The following is a 17,723-nucleotide window of genomic DNA, read 5'->3' as shown; positions in this document are numbered from 1 at the left end:
TCAATCAGCTAAGACTCTAACAGTGCAAGACATTTGCAGTTATTATTAATTTCATTGCATTCAGAACACATTTTTGAGCACCCAATATGTTAGGGCATCATGTTAGGTGCCATGATTGAGTCTTCACACATTTCCTACCCTCATTAGACTTGTAACCTACTAGAGGAGAAGACATACACTATGAGCTACAGTGTCTGTATTCATTTCCTGCTGCTGGGGGCTAAAAACAAGGTGTTGGCAAGGCTAGTTTCTTCTGGAGGCTCCAGGGGAGAATAAGTTCCTTGTCTCTTCCAGCTTCTAGAGGCTGCCAGCATTCCTTGGCTTGTGGCCACATCACTCCAATCTCTGCTTCTATTGTTACTCTGCCTTCTCCTCTCTGACCCATTGCCTCACTTTTATAAGGATCCTTGTGATTATATCCTGCCTACTTGGATAATCCAGGATAACCTCCCCATCACAAAATCTTTAATTTAATCACATCTACAAAGTCCCTTTTACCATGTAAGGTAACACACCTACAAGCTCCAGGGATTAAGATGTGGACGTCTTGAGGGGGCCGTTATTCAGCCTCCCTCAGTGTCTTTGATTTAACTACCTAATCCCTTCCACCTGAAAATGCTTTTTCACAAATCTATGGAAAATTACTTAATTTTAGCAGGAATAGAAAGGTATAAGAAAATGAGTAAATAAAAAGAAATAAGAAATGAAGAGAGAATAAGGGAAAAGGAGAAAAGAAAAAGTGAGGAGAGAAAGAAAAATGAGATATACACAAGAGGATAAGCAGTGATGACCTCAGAAACCACAGACTTGCCTCTCCTGATTTAGCCAAGGGTATGCAAACCACTCAGATAATTTAGAACAGCAAGTTAACTCTCAAATATTTAAGTGGCATGTCACACTCTGAATTTGGAAAGGTTTAGTTTCAATAACATTCTTAAGAGATGAAGCTATGTCATCATCATTATCTTTTATTGGAGGAAAGGGGAAGTGCAGTTACTTCCTAATTTAATACTACGTATACCATATTTATTCATCATTTCAATGAACGTCTCTGAAATGCCTACCAAATATTAAAGCAAGACCTCTGCCACTGAGGAGCTATTTAAAGAACTAATGAACAAATGTTCAAAATGAATACAAGCCACGAAAATCTGAGTCAGAATGTGGGAATACTGCCCATCTTCTCCTCTTTCTCAACTATATGACAACTAACATAAAAATTTGAACAAATCTAGTTTCCTTTTGGAAGTTTTCTGATTTACACCAATCTGAGGAAGAGACTGGTACGAATTTGGAGGGTGAGTAGTAACTGAGCGCTCTGGGTTAAAAGAGGTGGCGGCTGAAAGTAGGTGGAAGAAGGAAAGGTGGGTGGGTGATCAGGTTCCAAGTGGTGTAGAATTTAGATAGCAGATTGACAAAATAAAATGGAGAACTTTTTTGTTACATTCTCAAAGAAAACAGAGTAATAATAAAATGACATATTAGAGAAGTTCAAAGGAGATAAAACTAAAAAATTCTTGAATTATTATATATTAAAAGAGATTGTCACTGAATATAAATCCCTTCACTGCAGTTCTCCAGAAGAGATAATCTTCTACTCCTGATTATTAGGAATGTAGGGTCACTTCCAAATGGAAGCTCTCAAATTCTCTCTCACACTAATGTGAGAAAAACTCCAACCTTCATTTGAAGTGCTACAAAAACTATATTTTGATATATTACAAAAATGCAAGAATTATTCTGTTTAAAGACAATGCAATTTTTAAAAAGGTGGAATGCAGATGTCTTACCACCATGTCTTCACAACTCTTATCAACTGGAAGCAAGCTCTTCATAAGTTCCACATTCTCATGCAAATGTTTTAATTCAAATGCATGTTGTCTCATACAAGTATCCAAAGATATGGTAAATTCCTGGACTAATCTCTCAACTATTTTAGAGGAGTGTGCTTTGGCTGTCAACTTGGTCACAGCGGCAATTAACCAGGCTTTTGTTTCTGAAGAAACGGAGTCATTCATAAGTAACTTGTAGAGCTTGGTTATAACTTCCTCTGGCGTTTCCTTATCTAAGAGGTAAGAATACTCCCCTAACACCTACGAGCAAAACAAAGAGATGTTTATATACAAATACCAAGTTATACAGCAAACTATACTCAAAAATCTAAACAAAGTGCCTACTGCTGGATTGAATTTCATCTAGATTAAACATATTCTCATGGTGAAGAAACTATTAGATAAAGACACAATTACACATTTTAGGTTCAAAATTATACCAAGAATTGGAACTTAATACAAAAAGGTTCCCACGACTTTATCATCAACCACATATAAAGCAGAGTATCTTTACAACTTAGGTTTCTTCTGAATTTCCAGGTCTGGTTGTTGGTTTTTACAAGCACTTTCACATTCTGTTACTATTTTCCAATACACATTGAAATGAGTGGTTCTCACATGCCAGTATGCATAGAGTCACCTGAGGTGTTTCATAAAAATACAGATTTCTAGGCTGTACCCCAGATATTCTGATTTAGTATGTCTGCAGTGGGGATCTAAAATATACATTTTGAACAAGCATCAGCTGATTCTGATGTAGACGATCCACAGAAGAGACTTTGAGGAAAAGTAATCTATGTTTTTTATCCTTTTTTTTAACATCTAACTTATTCAGGTGATATATAATCCTATTGGTCTAAGAATCATTAATAAACTGATAATTCACAGAGTGTGAGATCTTTCCTAAGTGGGATTTATGGAGTATTTTCATGTCTTTGGTGTAATACTGGCACCAGCAAGAAAAAAAAAGAGGGAGGTGAGGTGACAGGCAAGAGTAGATTTATAGCTAGTAACGAGAGGAGGAAAAAGAAATAGGACTAAATAAGCTCAACCCTTAAATAGTAAAATAATGTTTTGAGTGGTTTAATAAAAGATGGAAGGTAGCTCTAGAAGAGCAGGTAACCTAAATCCCAGTTCAAAAATCAATGGACTTATGCTTCTAGGAAAATGGAGTAGATGCACTTTTCCCCTACTCTTCCCGCTAAGTACACCTAAAAACCCTTGATGTTAAGTATAAAACACACATAAAAAACTCTGAAAGATGGACAAAAAAAGGCAGATGTTGGGATGTTGGGACATAAGGGTCAATACAGTGGTTTGGTTATCTGTTGCCTCATATTCCCCAGACTGGGTACCGGAGAGCCAGCAACCTGAAAACACCAACGGGCACAGACAAAAAAGCACCAAGAAAAGCCTGCCCTCTAGCCAAAGAGCCAGGAAGACAGAAAACTTTTAGATAATAACCTGTCTATTCTGGCCAAGCACCACACAGAAAAAACTGCAGCCCCACCCACACCAGCAAAGGCGGAGTGGAGAGCCAAGCCTTCTACCCCTACGAGGCTATGAGAGGTGCCCCAACTCCCCCGCAAGAGTGGTGACAGAGACGACCGGATGGGGAGCCAAGACTTTCATCCCCACCAAGCTGTAGAGAGGCCCACTCCTCAGTAGTGCCCGTGAAGACCACGTAGGAAGGCTGCACTTCACCTCCACCCATGTATAAAGAAGTACCCCCCACCCCGCCTCTGCTGGGGTGGTAGCAGGGGAAGCCTAGTGGAGAGTTAGGACTTTTACCACTGCTGAGCGATAATGAGGCCACCCTTTCACAGTGTCAGAGGCGGCCACATAGTTAGAGACCTAAACACCCTTCTCTCAACACTATCACCAAAATAATTTCATCGACATTTATAAAACACACCACCCAACAACTGCAGAACACCCATTCTTTTCAAGCACCCACAGCACATACAACGAGATAGATTGTATCTTAGGCCATAAAACAAACCTCAACAAATCTAAAAGAACTGAAATCATAGAGTATTTTCTCTGATGACAATGGAATCAAACTAGAAATTAGTAACAGGAAAAATAACAGGAAATTTTCAAACACTTAAAAACTTAACAACACTCTTCTACACAATCTTTCTAGAAAATAGAAGAGGAAAGAACACTCTGAACACATTTTAGGAAGCCAGTATTACCTTGATACCAAAAACCAAACAGATTAAGTAGAAAAAACTACTGTTTAGTTTTTTCTTTCTGTTACAGTTTTTTCTAAAACTACACAGACCAATATCCCTCAGGAACAGAGATGCAAAAATTCTTAGAAAGGTCTCAAGAAAGGTAGGAAAAGAATTCTAGATTAATAAGTGAGTTCAGCAAGACCGCAGGATCAAAGATCAAAATACAAAAATCACTGTACTTATATACTAGCAATAAACATACGGAAACCAAAATTAAAAATATAATACATTTAGTACAGCACTAAAGAAAATGAAATACATAAGTATAAATCTAACAAAACATGTACAGTATCTGTATGCTGTAGAAAGAAATAAAAACATTCTAAATATATGGAGTAACATGTTACATTCATGGAAGAAAAAAACAAATGGCTATCAAATACAATAACCAATTTAGGCAAGGATTATCAGTGCTAAAACCACTGATGAAAGATAGTTGAGGAAAAGATGTTCACACAGCCTCACAGATTAGTTATAAATTACTAAGGAGAAGGGCATCTTTACAATGGAGAGATATGAGGGTCACCATCTTAACCAAACAAAGAAACTTACAATCACCAATAATTGGAGAAACCCACATTATATGCATCCTGATATGATGCAGTGGGAAGTATATAATATTGCTGATGTAATATTCTTACTAAAAACGTTTAACTGAACCAGAAATAATCAGACAAATTCAGAATGCTGGACATTCTACAAGTCAACAGTATTCATCCAAAAAATAAATGTCATGAAAACAAAAAAGAACTGAGGATCATTATAAAATAAGGAGGCTAAAAAGACATAACTAAATGCAATTTGTGAACTCTGACTGGATCTGGGATTGGCAGGAGCAGAAAAACAGCCATAAGAGACATTTTCTGGACAACTGGATAAATCTGAATATGGATTGCATATTTGGTGATATTAATGAATTAATGTTACATTTCTTAGGTGTAATAATGGTCTTATGGTTATCTAGAACAATGTCATTCTTAGGAGATTTATGTTGAACTTTTTATGGGTGAAGTGTCATGAAATCTGCAATTTAACTTTATAATTTTATTTATTTATTTTTTTCCCCAAAGCCCCAGTAGATAGTTGTATGTCATTGTTGCACATCCTTCTAGTTGGTGTATGCGGGACGCGGCCTCAGCATGGCCGGAGAAGCGGTGCGTCGGTGCACGCCCGGGATCCGAACCCAGGCTGCCAGCAGCAGAGCGCACGCACTTGACCACTAAGCCACGGGGCCGGCCCTGCAATTTAGCTTTAAATGGCTTAGCAAAACAAAACTGTATACAGGTAGACCTAGATATAGATACAAACATAGATATGGTAAAGCAAAGGTGGTTAAAAATATTAACTGGGAATCTAGATAAAAAGTTTAGGCTTATTTATTATGCTAGTTTTTCAACTTTTCTGTAGATGAGAAAAGAAACATTCTTAAATAAAAGTCTGGGTAAAATTTAAGTTAACATGCTAACATCTGGTAAAACTAAACTATTAAAATGTACATATCCTATGACCCAGCAGCTGCACTTCTCCAAATCTCCCCCTAAAGAAACACTCATCCATATGCACAAGAAAGAATACACAAAGGTAAGGTGACAGGATATATTCACAATTATGTATGATTATATTACATAAAATTATGAACTTCATCTTGCAAAGAGATGATCTCCCTAGCTGGCTTGGATGAAGCTAGCAGCCATGTTGGGAGGCCCATATGGCAAGAAACTGAGGGCAGCTCCAGGAACTAAGGGCAGCCTATAGTGGACAGTCTGAACCTCAAACCCTCAGTCCTATAGCTGCAGGAAACTGATTTCTTCCAACAACCACACATGAGCTTTTAAGTAGATCCTTCACCAGTCAAACTTCAGATGACGCAGCAGCCCCAGCCGACACCTTGATTGCAACCCTGAGAGACCCTAAGCAGAGATCCCAGTTAAGCCATGCCTGGACTCCCAGCCCACAAAAACTGAGAGATAATAATTTATGTTGTTTACGCACTAAGTTTGTGGTAACGTTATTATGCAGCAATAGAAAACTAACATAACACAGACACATGAGTATTCACATATTCAAATACAGATTTACGTAGAAAACACAACAAATACATTGTAGACAGAGATATCTAAACAAATACCCGTATTTAAAAGACTAGACAAGTTAGATGGCAAGGAGAATGAACAGACAAGTAGTTGAGTGATAGAAGGCAGCCAATGGGAAAGACTGACGGCTGAAGGAGTTAGCTGACTAGAACTGAATGATTTCTGAAGGAAATACATTGTTGGTATTTGGTTTTATAAAAAATAATGTTACAAACATTTACAATTTAATGTACTTTGCTCACCCAACTCATAACTTGAAGAAATCTCTGTGGATAGAACACATTTTCCACATCTAGTAAAGTGAGATAAGACTGAACTGCATAAAGCCTTAATTGTTGGTCTTCTGTTTCATCATCAAAACCTACAAAGAAATTGATATATCGTTTTAATTTCCACTAAATTCTCTAACGACTCTGTAATAATAACATTTCATTTTAAAGTCTTTACTTTACAGAACGAAACAGTTCACTAACCTTCCGCTAGCAGTCTCAGAAAGTTATTTGGAATATCAGGATGCATGACATCTCCTCCCACTGAAAACACAGCATTCATTGTCTGAATAAACCATGCATTATCAGGAGCATATGTGTCCACAGTGTTAAGAACAAGTACACTTCTAAATGCCACTTACTAAAATTATCCTTTCTGTATCAACCCTTGAAAAAATAAACCCCAATTCATTTTTACCGTTAACCTCTGCCAATAAACTGTTCTATACTCCAGTTTTATGTAAAACAGTGCTCAGTATAAGCTTATTTAATAAACGGAGTTCATGTTGCTTTATCTAGCACCGTGCCTTGCATATAATAGGCATCCAACAAATAAATGCGAAACAATTGAAAGAAATGTTCCAATTAACTACGGACAAATAAATATAGTCATGTGCTGCATAACCATGTTTTGGTCAACAACAGACTGCATATATGACAGTGGTCCCATAAGATTAGTACCATATAGCCTAGATGTGTAGTACACTATACCATCTAGGTTTGTGTAAGCACACTCTAGGATGTTCACCTAATCATGCATTTCTCAGAACGTATCCCTGTTGTTAACCAACATGTGACTGTAATGGAAAATGATATACACTTCAAAGAGGCTAATTGTTGTGGTGTGTCTACTTGAACAAGATGTTCAACCTCTTTTCTGATCTGTTCCTCTTCAGTTCTAGAACTACCATTTTGCTGGCCAGAGCTATAGCACTGGCTAGGGCAAAACTACTTAAGCAATTTCCAAGATAATTTGATTACTATTATTCAATCATTCCTTCTTAGATTTAAACAGACATCTTAAGAAGAATGGACTATCCTTGTGACCTGTAAAGTTCCTCTGATTTTTAAAAAACAAATGTGAAGAAAAGTAACATGTGAATGGAGTTCCCAACTAATTTCCAGGTTAAACAATAGTGTAAAAGATAAATGTTAGCATCCTAAATCCCCCCCAACACTCCACAAAACAACAAGAACTTTTACTCAGAAAGAAAGTGAGTAGGAAGTAAAGTCAAAAACAAGGAGGGACTGAAAGGGGAATCAGGCAGAGGTTCCTCTATCTTCGTGCTCATAATACTGACCAACCAAATGAAAAGAACCAGAAAAAAAGCCATCCCCTATGAAATCTACACAAATTCCTTTTACTGACAACAAAAGAGCCTTGACTATCAGGAACAGAAGTTATTGCAGGGCTCCTGAACTCAACTTGCAAGTGACCATGTCTATACCAATCACTTTCAAGTCACTGTATAACTAAAGGTATTTTATGAGTAATGGTCCAAACAAAGGATATTTCTCAGCCAGCTCAGCTATTTTGCCAACCAAATTGACGATAATATACTCTTCTTTGCTCTGATGTAAATACTCAAGCATTTTCTGGACAATCACAGTTATATTCTGTGCATTAGTAATTCTGTAAAGAAGTTCCAGAGTCTATTTAAGAAAGAGAAATAGAAACAGTATTATAAAACTAGTGCATAACACTAATAAATACAGTAACATATAGGTTTATAACACAGTTGATTCTTCCACTTTTACATAGATCTCCTGGGCAGTCAGTTAACAGGTGCTCAAGAAATGCACATTTTAACTGAAACAGAACTTAAGAAAGGTAAAACTATTGTCAAAAAAATGAATTATGATCAATTCCAAAGTCTAAAAGCCTTCTATTCATACAGATAATTACAATCTGACGTTTCTACATGACAAGCTGTGTAAAGACTAAACACTTAAAAGGTTTATAATCTATATTCTAAAAATGTAACAGGTTCTTAAACCTACATTACTTATGCCTGTGTGTGTGTGTGCATGTGCACGTGTGTGTGTATACACACATACATACGTATATAAAAATCTAGTCTTGCAAACTGTACTTTCCACACTACCCAAACAACAGAAAATAGCACTTGAGTGGATTTGTCAACTAAGGGCAAATGGCCTCTAAGGGATGGAGAAAAGTCAATGGCTCAAGTGCTTCAAAGCCTGGCAAGGCCTACTTTTCAGAACCTCAGGTATCAAAGAGGAACCGTTTTATACCTACTTTCTCAGTGCTGAGGAATATTCCTCTTGCTGCCTCAAGTAAAATGAAGGAAGACATGGTAAGCTTCCATTTGGCTGGCTTTCTACGGCCCTACATTAAGGTTCTAAAAATATCATAGTTCCCAGAAATCAATATGAGACCAAGGACAATACTGAGAAAGTATCACTTACTGGTGTTTTAGGATCAACAATATTAGCTATTAGTATTTCCACGTATCCTACTTGTCAAACTTGTTCAAAATATCTTTAGGGCTCTTTATAATTTTTCAATCCTTACAGCCAGGACTTCAAGTACAAAGGATAACAGATTTTGAAAGATTTTTTAAAAAAACTGTTTCAGTTAATCCCTAACTCCATTTAAAATCCATAAATACATAGGTCCCCCTCATCAACAGCTTTCAACTTGTGAAGCTGCTTCAGACATGCTCCCTGTAGACGCTAAACTAGACATTATATATTTTTAGATAATCTACACCAAATTTATTTCCTACTCTAACACCATGACATTTAGCATTTCCAGGACTGAGTGGGGTCATAAATTACATCTTAAAATTGTACTGATAGGAAGACCTGGGAATAGAATTCAGGTCTCCTAGTGATACAATTTTTAGACCAAAAAGATATAAATGGATCCATACAGGTAACTGGACCTAACTCCTCCAACTCATAATTTAAAACCATTCCTATCGATACTGACACAAGTACTTTTTAGAGAAGTTCATTAAACTTTAGTAGAAAGAATAAAATGCAATCAAAAGTTAAAATACACGTGTGTGCACATACATACACATACACACTGCCCACAAACTTAATCTCTCTCCATAACACCAACAAAAAGTTTAAAAATTGTAACACTTCACATACACTATTCAAAATACCAGTTTACCTCTCTTTTAATAATAGGATCAGGATGGTCTAAGCATTCAATTATTGTCATCTGGTGTTGAAGAGCCAGAGTGGGATCCTGTTGGATAACATAGGTAAGAGCCTTCAGTCCTAGAAACAAAAATTACATTATACAAAGTGACTTGAAACAAACAACCAGCAAACTTCAAAAGCTCTTTGTAATTTCTGTCAAAAGAACCAATCATCTTACCTAAATATTTGAGATTTATTTTAGGTGATAGAACAAATTTTCCAACGCACTTGGCAGCCTTCTCAAGTAATTCTGATTTAGGATAAATAGAATAGACTGTATGCACACATTCAAACAGAATAGCTAGAGAGAGAAAATATAAAAATGTCAGGGATCATGTTAAGGAATAATGAAAGAACATATTTGTGTAGAACTCAAAACAAAACAAACTAATTGGAAGGTCAGTTTTAGTCAAAAATCTTATTTATGGAAATTTTCAAAGATATGCATTTTACTGTTTTCAGGCTTATGCAATTATTAGGATTACGTTACCACAGTAACTATTTAAATTTAAAGAGAATTATATATATTAATAGATAAGAATTCATTCATGCAACAAGTATTTACTAAGCACCTCCTATATGCCAGGCATTATTCTACTAATGTGGATACAGCAGTGATCAAAACAGACAAAAACCCCTGCCCTCAAGGAGCTCATATTCTAATGGACACGTAAGTAATATATTCATTATTCCTATATAAATAGATATTTCCAACACTGCTTGAATGCTTTAAAATAATTTATTCCCAGGCAGTTTCTACTACTTATACACAGAAACTGTACATGTAGTTTATTTCAATGTGGTTTATGTCAATATAATCATTTTAGGATGCTTTAGCATTTATTTCATAGCAGAGCCACACTCAAAAAATCCTCAAGTCACTTTTTTAAAATTAAACTCAAAGAATATACAACAACCTATTGAACGTCTTGATAGTGTTCAAATTTGATTTTCTAATATAGTCAAAGATCTGATTAGCTATGACAGATGATCAAAGTGGATGATAAAATTTTTTTTAAACTCTTTTAAAGAGCATGAGGCAAGGAGCTGGAGCTTTGCCATGGTAAAGAAGAATCACTGAGGCACCATTAAGTCCTGTGTGTCCTACAGAATCACAGTATAAGAAGTGAGGCACAGAATCAGCAGACTTAAAAAACAGTTCTACTACAAGCTGAAGCATACCAGGTGTCCTCGATAGAATCACTCCTGCTCTATTTCCAAAAGCTTAAAACATAACAATCGGACATTTTGTGTATAAGATAGATCCTGAACATTCAACTAGCTATGTTTTACACTGTGAAGTTGCCCATCAATTGATGCACACATAAATTTTGTGTAAAAAGCTTTATATAAACGCTTTCTGTAGAAGGAGAGACAGAGAAAAGAAATCAGAAATATAAATTTCTCTTTAAGAAGGGAATGGACTTTAATTAAAGGAAAACTTACAAAGTAAGTTAATTGAACCTAAAAAGACACTTTGTATATTTAGATATTGTGCTGTAAAATGTCTTTACTCTGTGCTATGAAAAAAGTTGACTTCACGACTTCATGAACTAAACAAAGAGAGCCTTGGCCAACTGATTAATTGGCAGAGTAGGCAAACTACCTCTAAATCCAGCCCTCAGCCTATTTTTGCATGCCTGTGAACTAAGAATGGTTTTTACTCTTTTTTTTTTGAGATAATATTAGTTTCAGGTGTACAATTATACTTTCTAAAGGTTGTAAAAAACAAAACAAACAAAAATCAAAGGAGAATATATGACAGAAACCTATTCAACCTACAAAGCCTAAAGTGTTTACTCTGGCCTCCTTTTCAGAAAAAGTTTGCCAAAACTGAATTAACATGACTGTCCTAAGTAAGATTTAAAATGATGCTGCTCCATCTTCTATCATAACTGACATATTTTCCTGTAGGGATTCCTGCCATTCAGAACTCTCCTGCTATCGAACTGTTTTACTACAAAAGCTTCTCATCACCCATCTAAAATCTAAACTTGTATATTTAGATGCTCATAAGATTTCTTGAAAGCTCGCACAGGCAAAATTAATAGTTCAAAAATTGTACTTATTAGCTGCTTATGAGCTGAAAATGAGTTTAACAGGTTTTTAAATTATTTTCCCACCTAGAGCTAAGTCTCTTTATTTTCAAACTCTACAAAAATCTGAGTATAAGTCCATAAATGAAAAAGCAGCCAGTCTACCATCCCCTCTCTGCAGTGGTTAAAAGAAATGTGCCTCTGAGGATTTCTAAATGTAAAAACACAACATGGAGCTTCGTTTACTCTCCCAGAGGAACCCAGGGCCTAAGCAAAATACTATCAAGTAAAAATTACCACATTAAAAATTAACAACGTTCTAACATTTGTGACACTGTGGTTTTATCATATTTGGGGTTGCATTATGCACAAAATTTGAAGAAGTTCTCCTGATACTTTATCCTTCAGACTAGACGTTACTTTCATTTTAAATAAGTTCTGTCTCTATCTACTGACACCACTCTGGCAGGGAGATGGGGGTACCGCCCAATGAGGGTAAAAGTCCAGGTTCTCCACACTCCCTTCTTTGACATTTGGAGAGAAAGGGGATCCCGGTTCCTTCCCAGTGGGGGATGGGAGTATCTGCTGATACTACCCTCCCTGGGAGAGACAGAAGCACCTCATTACTGCTCCTTACGTGGCCTCCACTGACACTGAGGGGGTGTCCTCAGTATCCCTGACCAGTGGTGAAAGCCCTGACTCTCCACTAGGCTTCCTCTAATACCACCCCAGCAAATAGGGGAAGGGTACCTCATTCCTTGCTACTCCTGGATAATATGAAATTCAGGCTGCCCACATCATCTCCACTGACAATGCAAGGGAGGAGGTCCCCCTCAACACATGGCAGGGATGAAATTCCAGCTTCCCTCTTGGGCTTCTCCACCACCAGCCCAGTGGGAGGATTGGAGTGCCTCATTACACCTGGTGAGGTTGAAAATCTTGGCTCCCTACTCAGCCTTTGCTGCTGTAGGTGGGTCCATAGTTTTTTCTGTGTGGTGCTTGGCTGGAACAGAGTGGCTACTGTCTACAAGTTTTCTGCCTCGCTAGTTTGCCCTTTTCTTCTTGGTCCTTTGGCTAGAGAGCAGGCTTTTCTTGTGCATTTTTATCCATGCCTATCGGTGTTTCCAGGTTGCTGGCTCTCCAGTACCCAGTCTGGGGTATATGAGGCAAAAAGAAAACCTAGAGTCCTTACCATGGTGTCGTTCCTTGAGTTCTAAGGTCCCAACCAGTCTACCTCCATTTCTCCCCCTTTCAGAGTCTTCTGTTTGTTTTACATATATAATGTCGAGTTTTCAGCTGTACTTAGTGGGAAAAACAGGGAAAAGTACTTCTATCTACTTTTGATGGTTCTGTCCTTTTTACATAATTCTCCCAATTTACTAAATGGTCTACTAAAAATGTCCTTCTCATCTTATCAGTTCCCTGCCCAAAAACCTTCCATACCTCCAGACTGATACAGTATATCCAAACTCATTTGGCTGCCATGAGAGGACCTCCAAAATATGACTGTTTCACTGCTCCCACTATGAATCGTCCATTCAGGCTGGTGAGTCACTGCTCTCTGCAACTGTTTTAAACACCCCCACTTCTGCACCTTCTCTCACCTTCCCTCTGCCTAGAACCCCCTTTGAATTCCCTTCTGGCTATCTAAATCCTACCTACCTTTCAGCGTCCTACTATATCAATAAATCTTTATGGGCACCCTCAGGGCCCACAGTGATCTCTACACCACCTCTGGACTCCTGTAATATTTATTCCCTGTACTACCCCTCTGCATTCTGCCTTATAGTGGTATTATGCTTTCATAAATAAGCTATCGCTTCCATTATATTATAAATTCCTCGAAGGCAAAGATCACTTTTTATACTTCTTTATATCCTCTACATCATTTATACAATGCCTGGCACATAGTAGATACTCAATAAATGTCTCTGATGTGATTTATTTCTTGATTTGACACTAAGTTATAATAATGGAACTTTCATAAAAATATGGTTTAGAAAGTATTAAGACTGAAACTCAATCAGATAACTGATAAAAGTAAAATGACTTTCTCTTCCTTAATTCAACTAAAGTATATTACTCATTGATTAACAAAGTGCCAGATACTAGGATATGCTGGCCAGTAAGACAGACACAGTCCCTGCCCTTATGAAGTTTATAATTCAAAATTCATATTCTTAAGAAATAAAATATTTATATTAGGATTACTAGAGAATACTCTACCATTGATAAAATCAACATAAGCTATAAACTGTATCAATACAAATATGAGGAAAAAAGCAGAACAATGGAAAGATGAATAAAGGAAACAAACAAAAAAACAGAAACTATAAGGTTTCTGTGACAAAGTGAAACACGGGACTGACAGCCTAGAAAGAAACAAATTGTTGTGTTGGTTCCAGCAATCTTAATAAAAGAAGGGTGTCCTAGTGGAGAACATTAAAAAATATTTCCTCGGGTATACAGTATTCTCCAAATCAAAAAGAATAAGTAACAGTGGTTATCTCCAGGAAGGGGAACTGGGTGGTGGGTGATAAGGGTCAAAGGGACACTTACTGTTCACTGTATACCCTTTTGTACCTTTTGAATTTTGAACCATGTGCATATATTACCTATTCAAAAAAATAAAAAAAATTAAAGCTGAAATGTCAATTACAAAAAAAAAAATTCTGCAAGAAAAAGAAAAGCAGATTCTTAACTGATTTTAAACAGAATTCCTTGAGACCCTTTCAAAGCCTTATCCTAGACACTGATTATACCTCAAGCAAAACTTCTTAACTTACTTTAGCTACACTTGTCTGGATCTTCTGACAGCTCCTAGCCAAGCCATCTGCCTTAGTAAGGGTCATCCTTATCTCTAGCCCCTTATTCTTCTCATTACATAGCAGGATCCTAGATAATATCAACTATTCATTATACTATACACTCATAAGGGCAGGGCCTGTGTCTACCTTATTCTTCAGTTCATCTCCCACACTTAGCATGGAGGAATACCTAAGTCAATCAACTCTTTCCTCAATCTGTACCTAGTTTACAAATCAAGTTTTTGTTTTGTAGGCATTCAATAAATACTGGTTGAACAAATGAATAAGTCACTCTTATAACCTTAATTACCATTTATACATGCAAAACATAAACCTATCCTTCAAAATTTACTATCCCAATTCACTACAATGTGCATTTTTCTTCCTAGACTAGTCTTATGCATGCGATCCTTTCTCCTTATCCCTACTGCACCTTTGTCGAGCACTTTTATTACAAGTAAACTAGTTCAATTTCTGTCCTCTAGTCTACCCCGCACTTCTACAACTACTGTTCTTAAAGACCCACAGTTCACCACTGTCTGAAAGAACAAGTAATGCTCTTCATCCCCTACTTCATGGTATTTTACCAGATTAAGTAACGACTTCTCATTTGAGTTGTATCTCTCAATGCCTCTTCTACTGCTCTTCTGCAATACAAAATTCAAACTGGTTTTCCTGTATCTTTTAAATATCTCCAAATAACCCAATTTCTTCACTGAGCTTTCTCAGACTGATCGATACAGAACTAATAGCTCCTCCCCCTGGCTATTCAGATTGGAAGTTTTTTTGGTTATTTTTCTCAGTTCTCCACCCTCCTCCTCCAACTTACTACTGTTTCCTATCACAAAATTACTTTTTAAAATTAAATATAACATAAATAGCTATTGTCTTTTCACAAAATAGTATGTTGTTATTCCACATCTATATATCCTTATCTATATCCTACTCATCCTTCAGTTGTCTTCTTAAATATCACTTTTTCAGAAAAATTTTCCTTGTTCTCCCCCTCACCTAAGACTAGCTGCTATATTCTCCCACACCACCCTGTAATTCTCCTCTGTAACATTTACAGCACCTGTCCCTTTCCATCTATCCAGTCAGTGAGCTCAATGATAATACTGTTTTATTCACTGCTGTATTCCAAGCACCTTGCACACGGCCTGACAAATAAAAGAAATTTAAGAAATATCTGATGACTAGTTGACTGATTTATTTATTTATTATCTGTCTCTTAAATATGGAACAGATCTACTGGGTTACCTTCACAGTCAATTAGATGCTTGATGAATATTTTCAATAAAGAGACAATTTCTCTTAAAAAATAAAGTCTTAAAAAAAAGAGAGAGAGAATTATAATAATGAATTTAGGTCAACAGTTAAAATAATGCCATAATTTCAAATTATTTCTATTAGTTATTCAATGTTTCCATTGAAAAATAATAACCCAAAGAACCACCTTAAAAATTAACATATAAAATTCTACTGAAATTTATAGTATTCTAACACAGATTTAGCTATAATACTGAAAAACATTACCCATTAGAGTAGCATTTACTTATGTTACCTACCATATGTGACGTTGTGATTTAACTCAGCTCTTCGTAAGGATTCATCAAGAACATCATACATTAATTCACTTGTCCTGTTTAAAAGATATTTTATTTGCAGAATTACAGTATTATAACCCAATAAAACATAGTTTTTCAAACTTCTCTCTCTTTAAAACTGAGGATCTACAGAAAAGAAGTGAAAGAAATTCATTTTATGAAGTTACGGGAATGCCACTTCTTAAAGATTCCATTTCCTCTTTTTCATGAGTTTAACTTCCCACTTTATCCAAGTTAACTAGTCAATGAAGAGATATACATAAGTCAATCAACAGTTTCCTCAACCTGTACCTAGTTTACAAATCAGGTTTTTGTTTGGTTGAACATACTACCTTTTATAATATTCTTTGTAATAAAATATTTCTGCCTATTTCAAGTTACTACAGTGATACCTCACATATCCAGATTATTCCACACAGTATATTATCTGTAGTTTAACAACATAGTTTTAAAAAAATACTGAAATACTGGTCTTTGAGCAGCACTAGGTTCTTCAGAAAGAAGATTTTAACTTTCATTTATGTTAAATACAAAGAAATTATATTTTGTGGAATTAACAGATTTGTACCATTCCTATGTCTTTATGGTCACTGATTACAGTTACAGTAAGTGGGTTGAGGTAGATACTGTAAGAAAATGCAGCGCTTTGTAGAGCCCTGGCACTTTGCCTACAGGCCTAGAAAAGTCCTCTCCAAGAGGCCAATGTGAAAACTAGGGCTTCTAGACTGGTATTTTTATATATTTTTATATTTTTTACAAATTCAAAAAGCCCTAATAGAAAAAAAACTACCATCAACACAGAATACAAATAGTAGTCTTGCAGAGAAACTACACTGTAAAACAAACAAAAAGATCAAAATAATCTGGGGCTATACAAATTACATATCATATATGTTACATATTTTTCTGAAAATTTCTTCTTTCTTCCAAATATAATCCAATTTGAAGTGCATGTACTTTTACTTTGCCTTGACGGAAGTAAAAATTTTCAGTGAGAATCCAGAACCATATTCTAAAATCCCTCATTTTACTGTGTAAGCATTTCTTCCACAAACAATAACCATATAGCAGACATTACAAATCCTCCCACAAAAAATTTAGTAATACTACACCTAGATTACAGTCTAGTTTCCCAATTTTATTTATTTTTTTGTGTGTGTGAGATCAGCCCTGTGCCAACATATGCCCATCCTTCTCCTTTTTTGCTGAGGAAGACTGGCTGGCCCTGGGCTAATGTCCATGCCCATCTTCCTCCACTTTATATGGTATACTGCCATAGCATGGCTTGCCAAGCAGTGCATTGCTGCACATCCAGGATCCGAACCGGCGAACCCCGGGCTGCCGCAGCGGAGCGCGCGCATTTAACCGCTTGCGCCACCGGGCAGGCCCTAGTTTCCCAATTTTAAAAGCGAATGTCTGGGCCCGCCCGGTGGCGCAAGCGGTTAAGTGCGCGTACTCTGCTGCAGCGGGCCGGGGTTCGCCGGTTCGGATCCCGGGCACGCACCGCCGCACCACTTGGCAAGCCATGCTGTGGCGGCGCCCCATATAAAGTGGAGGAAGATGGGCATGGATGTTAGCCCAGGGCCAGTCTTCCTCAGCAAAAAAACAGGAGGATTGGCAGATGTTAGCACAGGGCTGATCTTCCTTACCAAAAAAATAAAT

General features: G+C 36.7%; 1 protein-coding gene across 1 annotated transcript in view; it reads right to left on the bottom strand.

The window, feature by feature from the left end:
• The window catches only part of AP4E1 (adaptor related protein complex 4 subunit epsilon 1), a 55,500-nt gene that overhangs the window by 20,939 nt on the left and 16,838 nt on the right, over positions 1 to 17,723 (bottom strand). The window contains exons 8-14 of the mRNA XM_004421576.3: positions 16,023 to 16,096; positions 9,790 to 9,912; positions 9,580 to 9,689; positions 7,948 to 8,087; positions 6,639 to 6,751; positions 6,408 to 6,526; positions 1,791 to 2,093 (exon numbers count right to left, since the gene is read on the bottom strand). Coding sequence (XP_004421633.1) covers positions 1,791 to 2,093; positions 6,408 to 6,526; positions 6,639 to 6,751; positions 7,948 to 8,087; positions 9,580 to 9,689; positions 9,790 to 9,912; positions 16,023 to 16,096 — 982 coding nt within the window. The remainder of the gene's footprint in view (positions 1 to 1,790; positions 2,094 to 6,407; positions 6,527 to 6,638; positions 6,752 to 7,947; positions 8,088 to 9,579; positions 9,690 to 9,789; positions 9,913 to 16,022; positions 16,097 to 17,723) is intronic.

Source organism: Ceratotherium simum, chromosome 3 (assembly GCF_057802395.1).
Source record: "Ceratotherium simum simum isolate JZ-2026a chromosome 3, ASM5780239v1, whole genome shotgun sequence".
Lineage (NCBI taxonomy): Eukaryota > Metazoa > Chordata > Mammalia > Perissodactyla > Rhinocerotidae > Ceratotherium > Ceratotherium simum.
The sequence above is the reverse complement of the archived record's forward strand: the minus strand, read 5'-3'. Positions and strand labels throughout refer to the sequence as shown.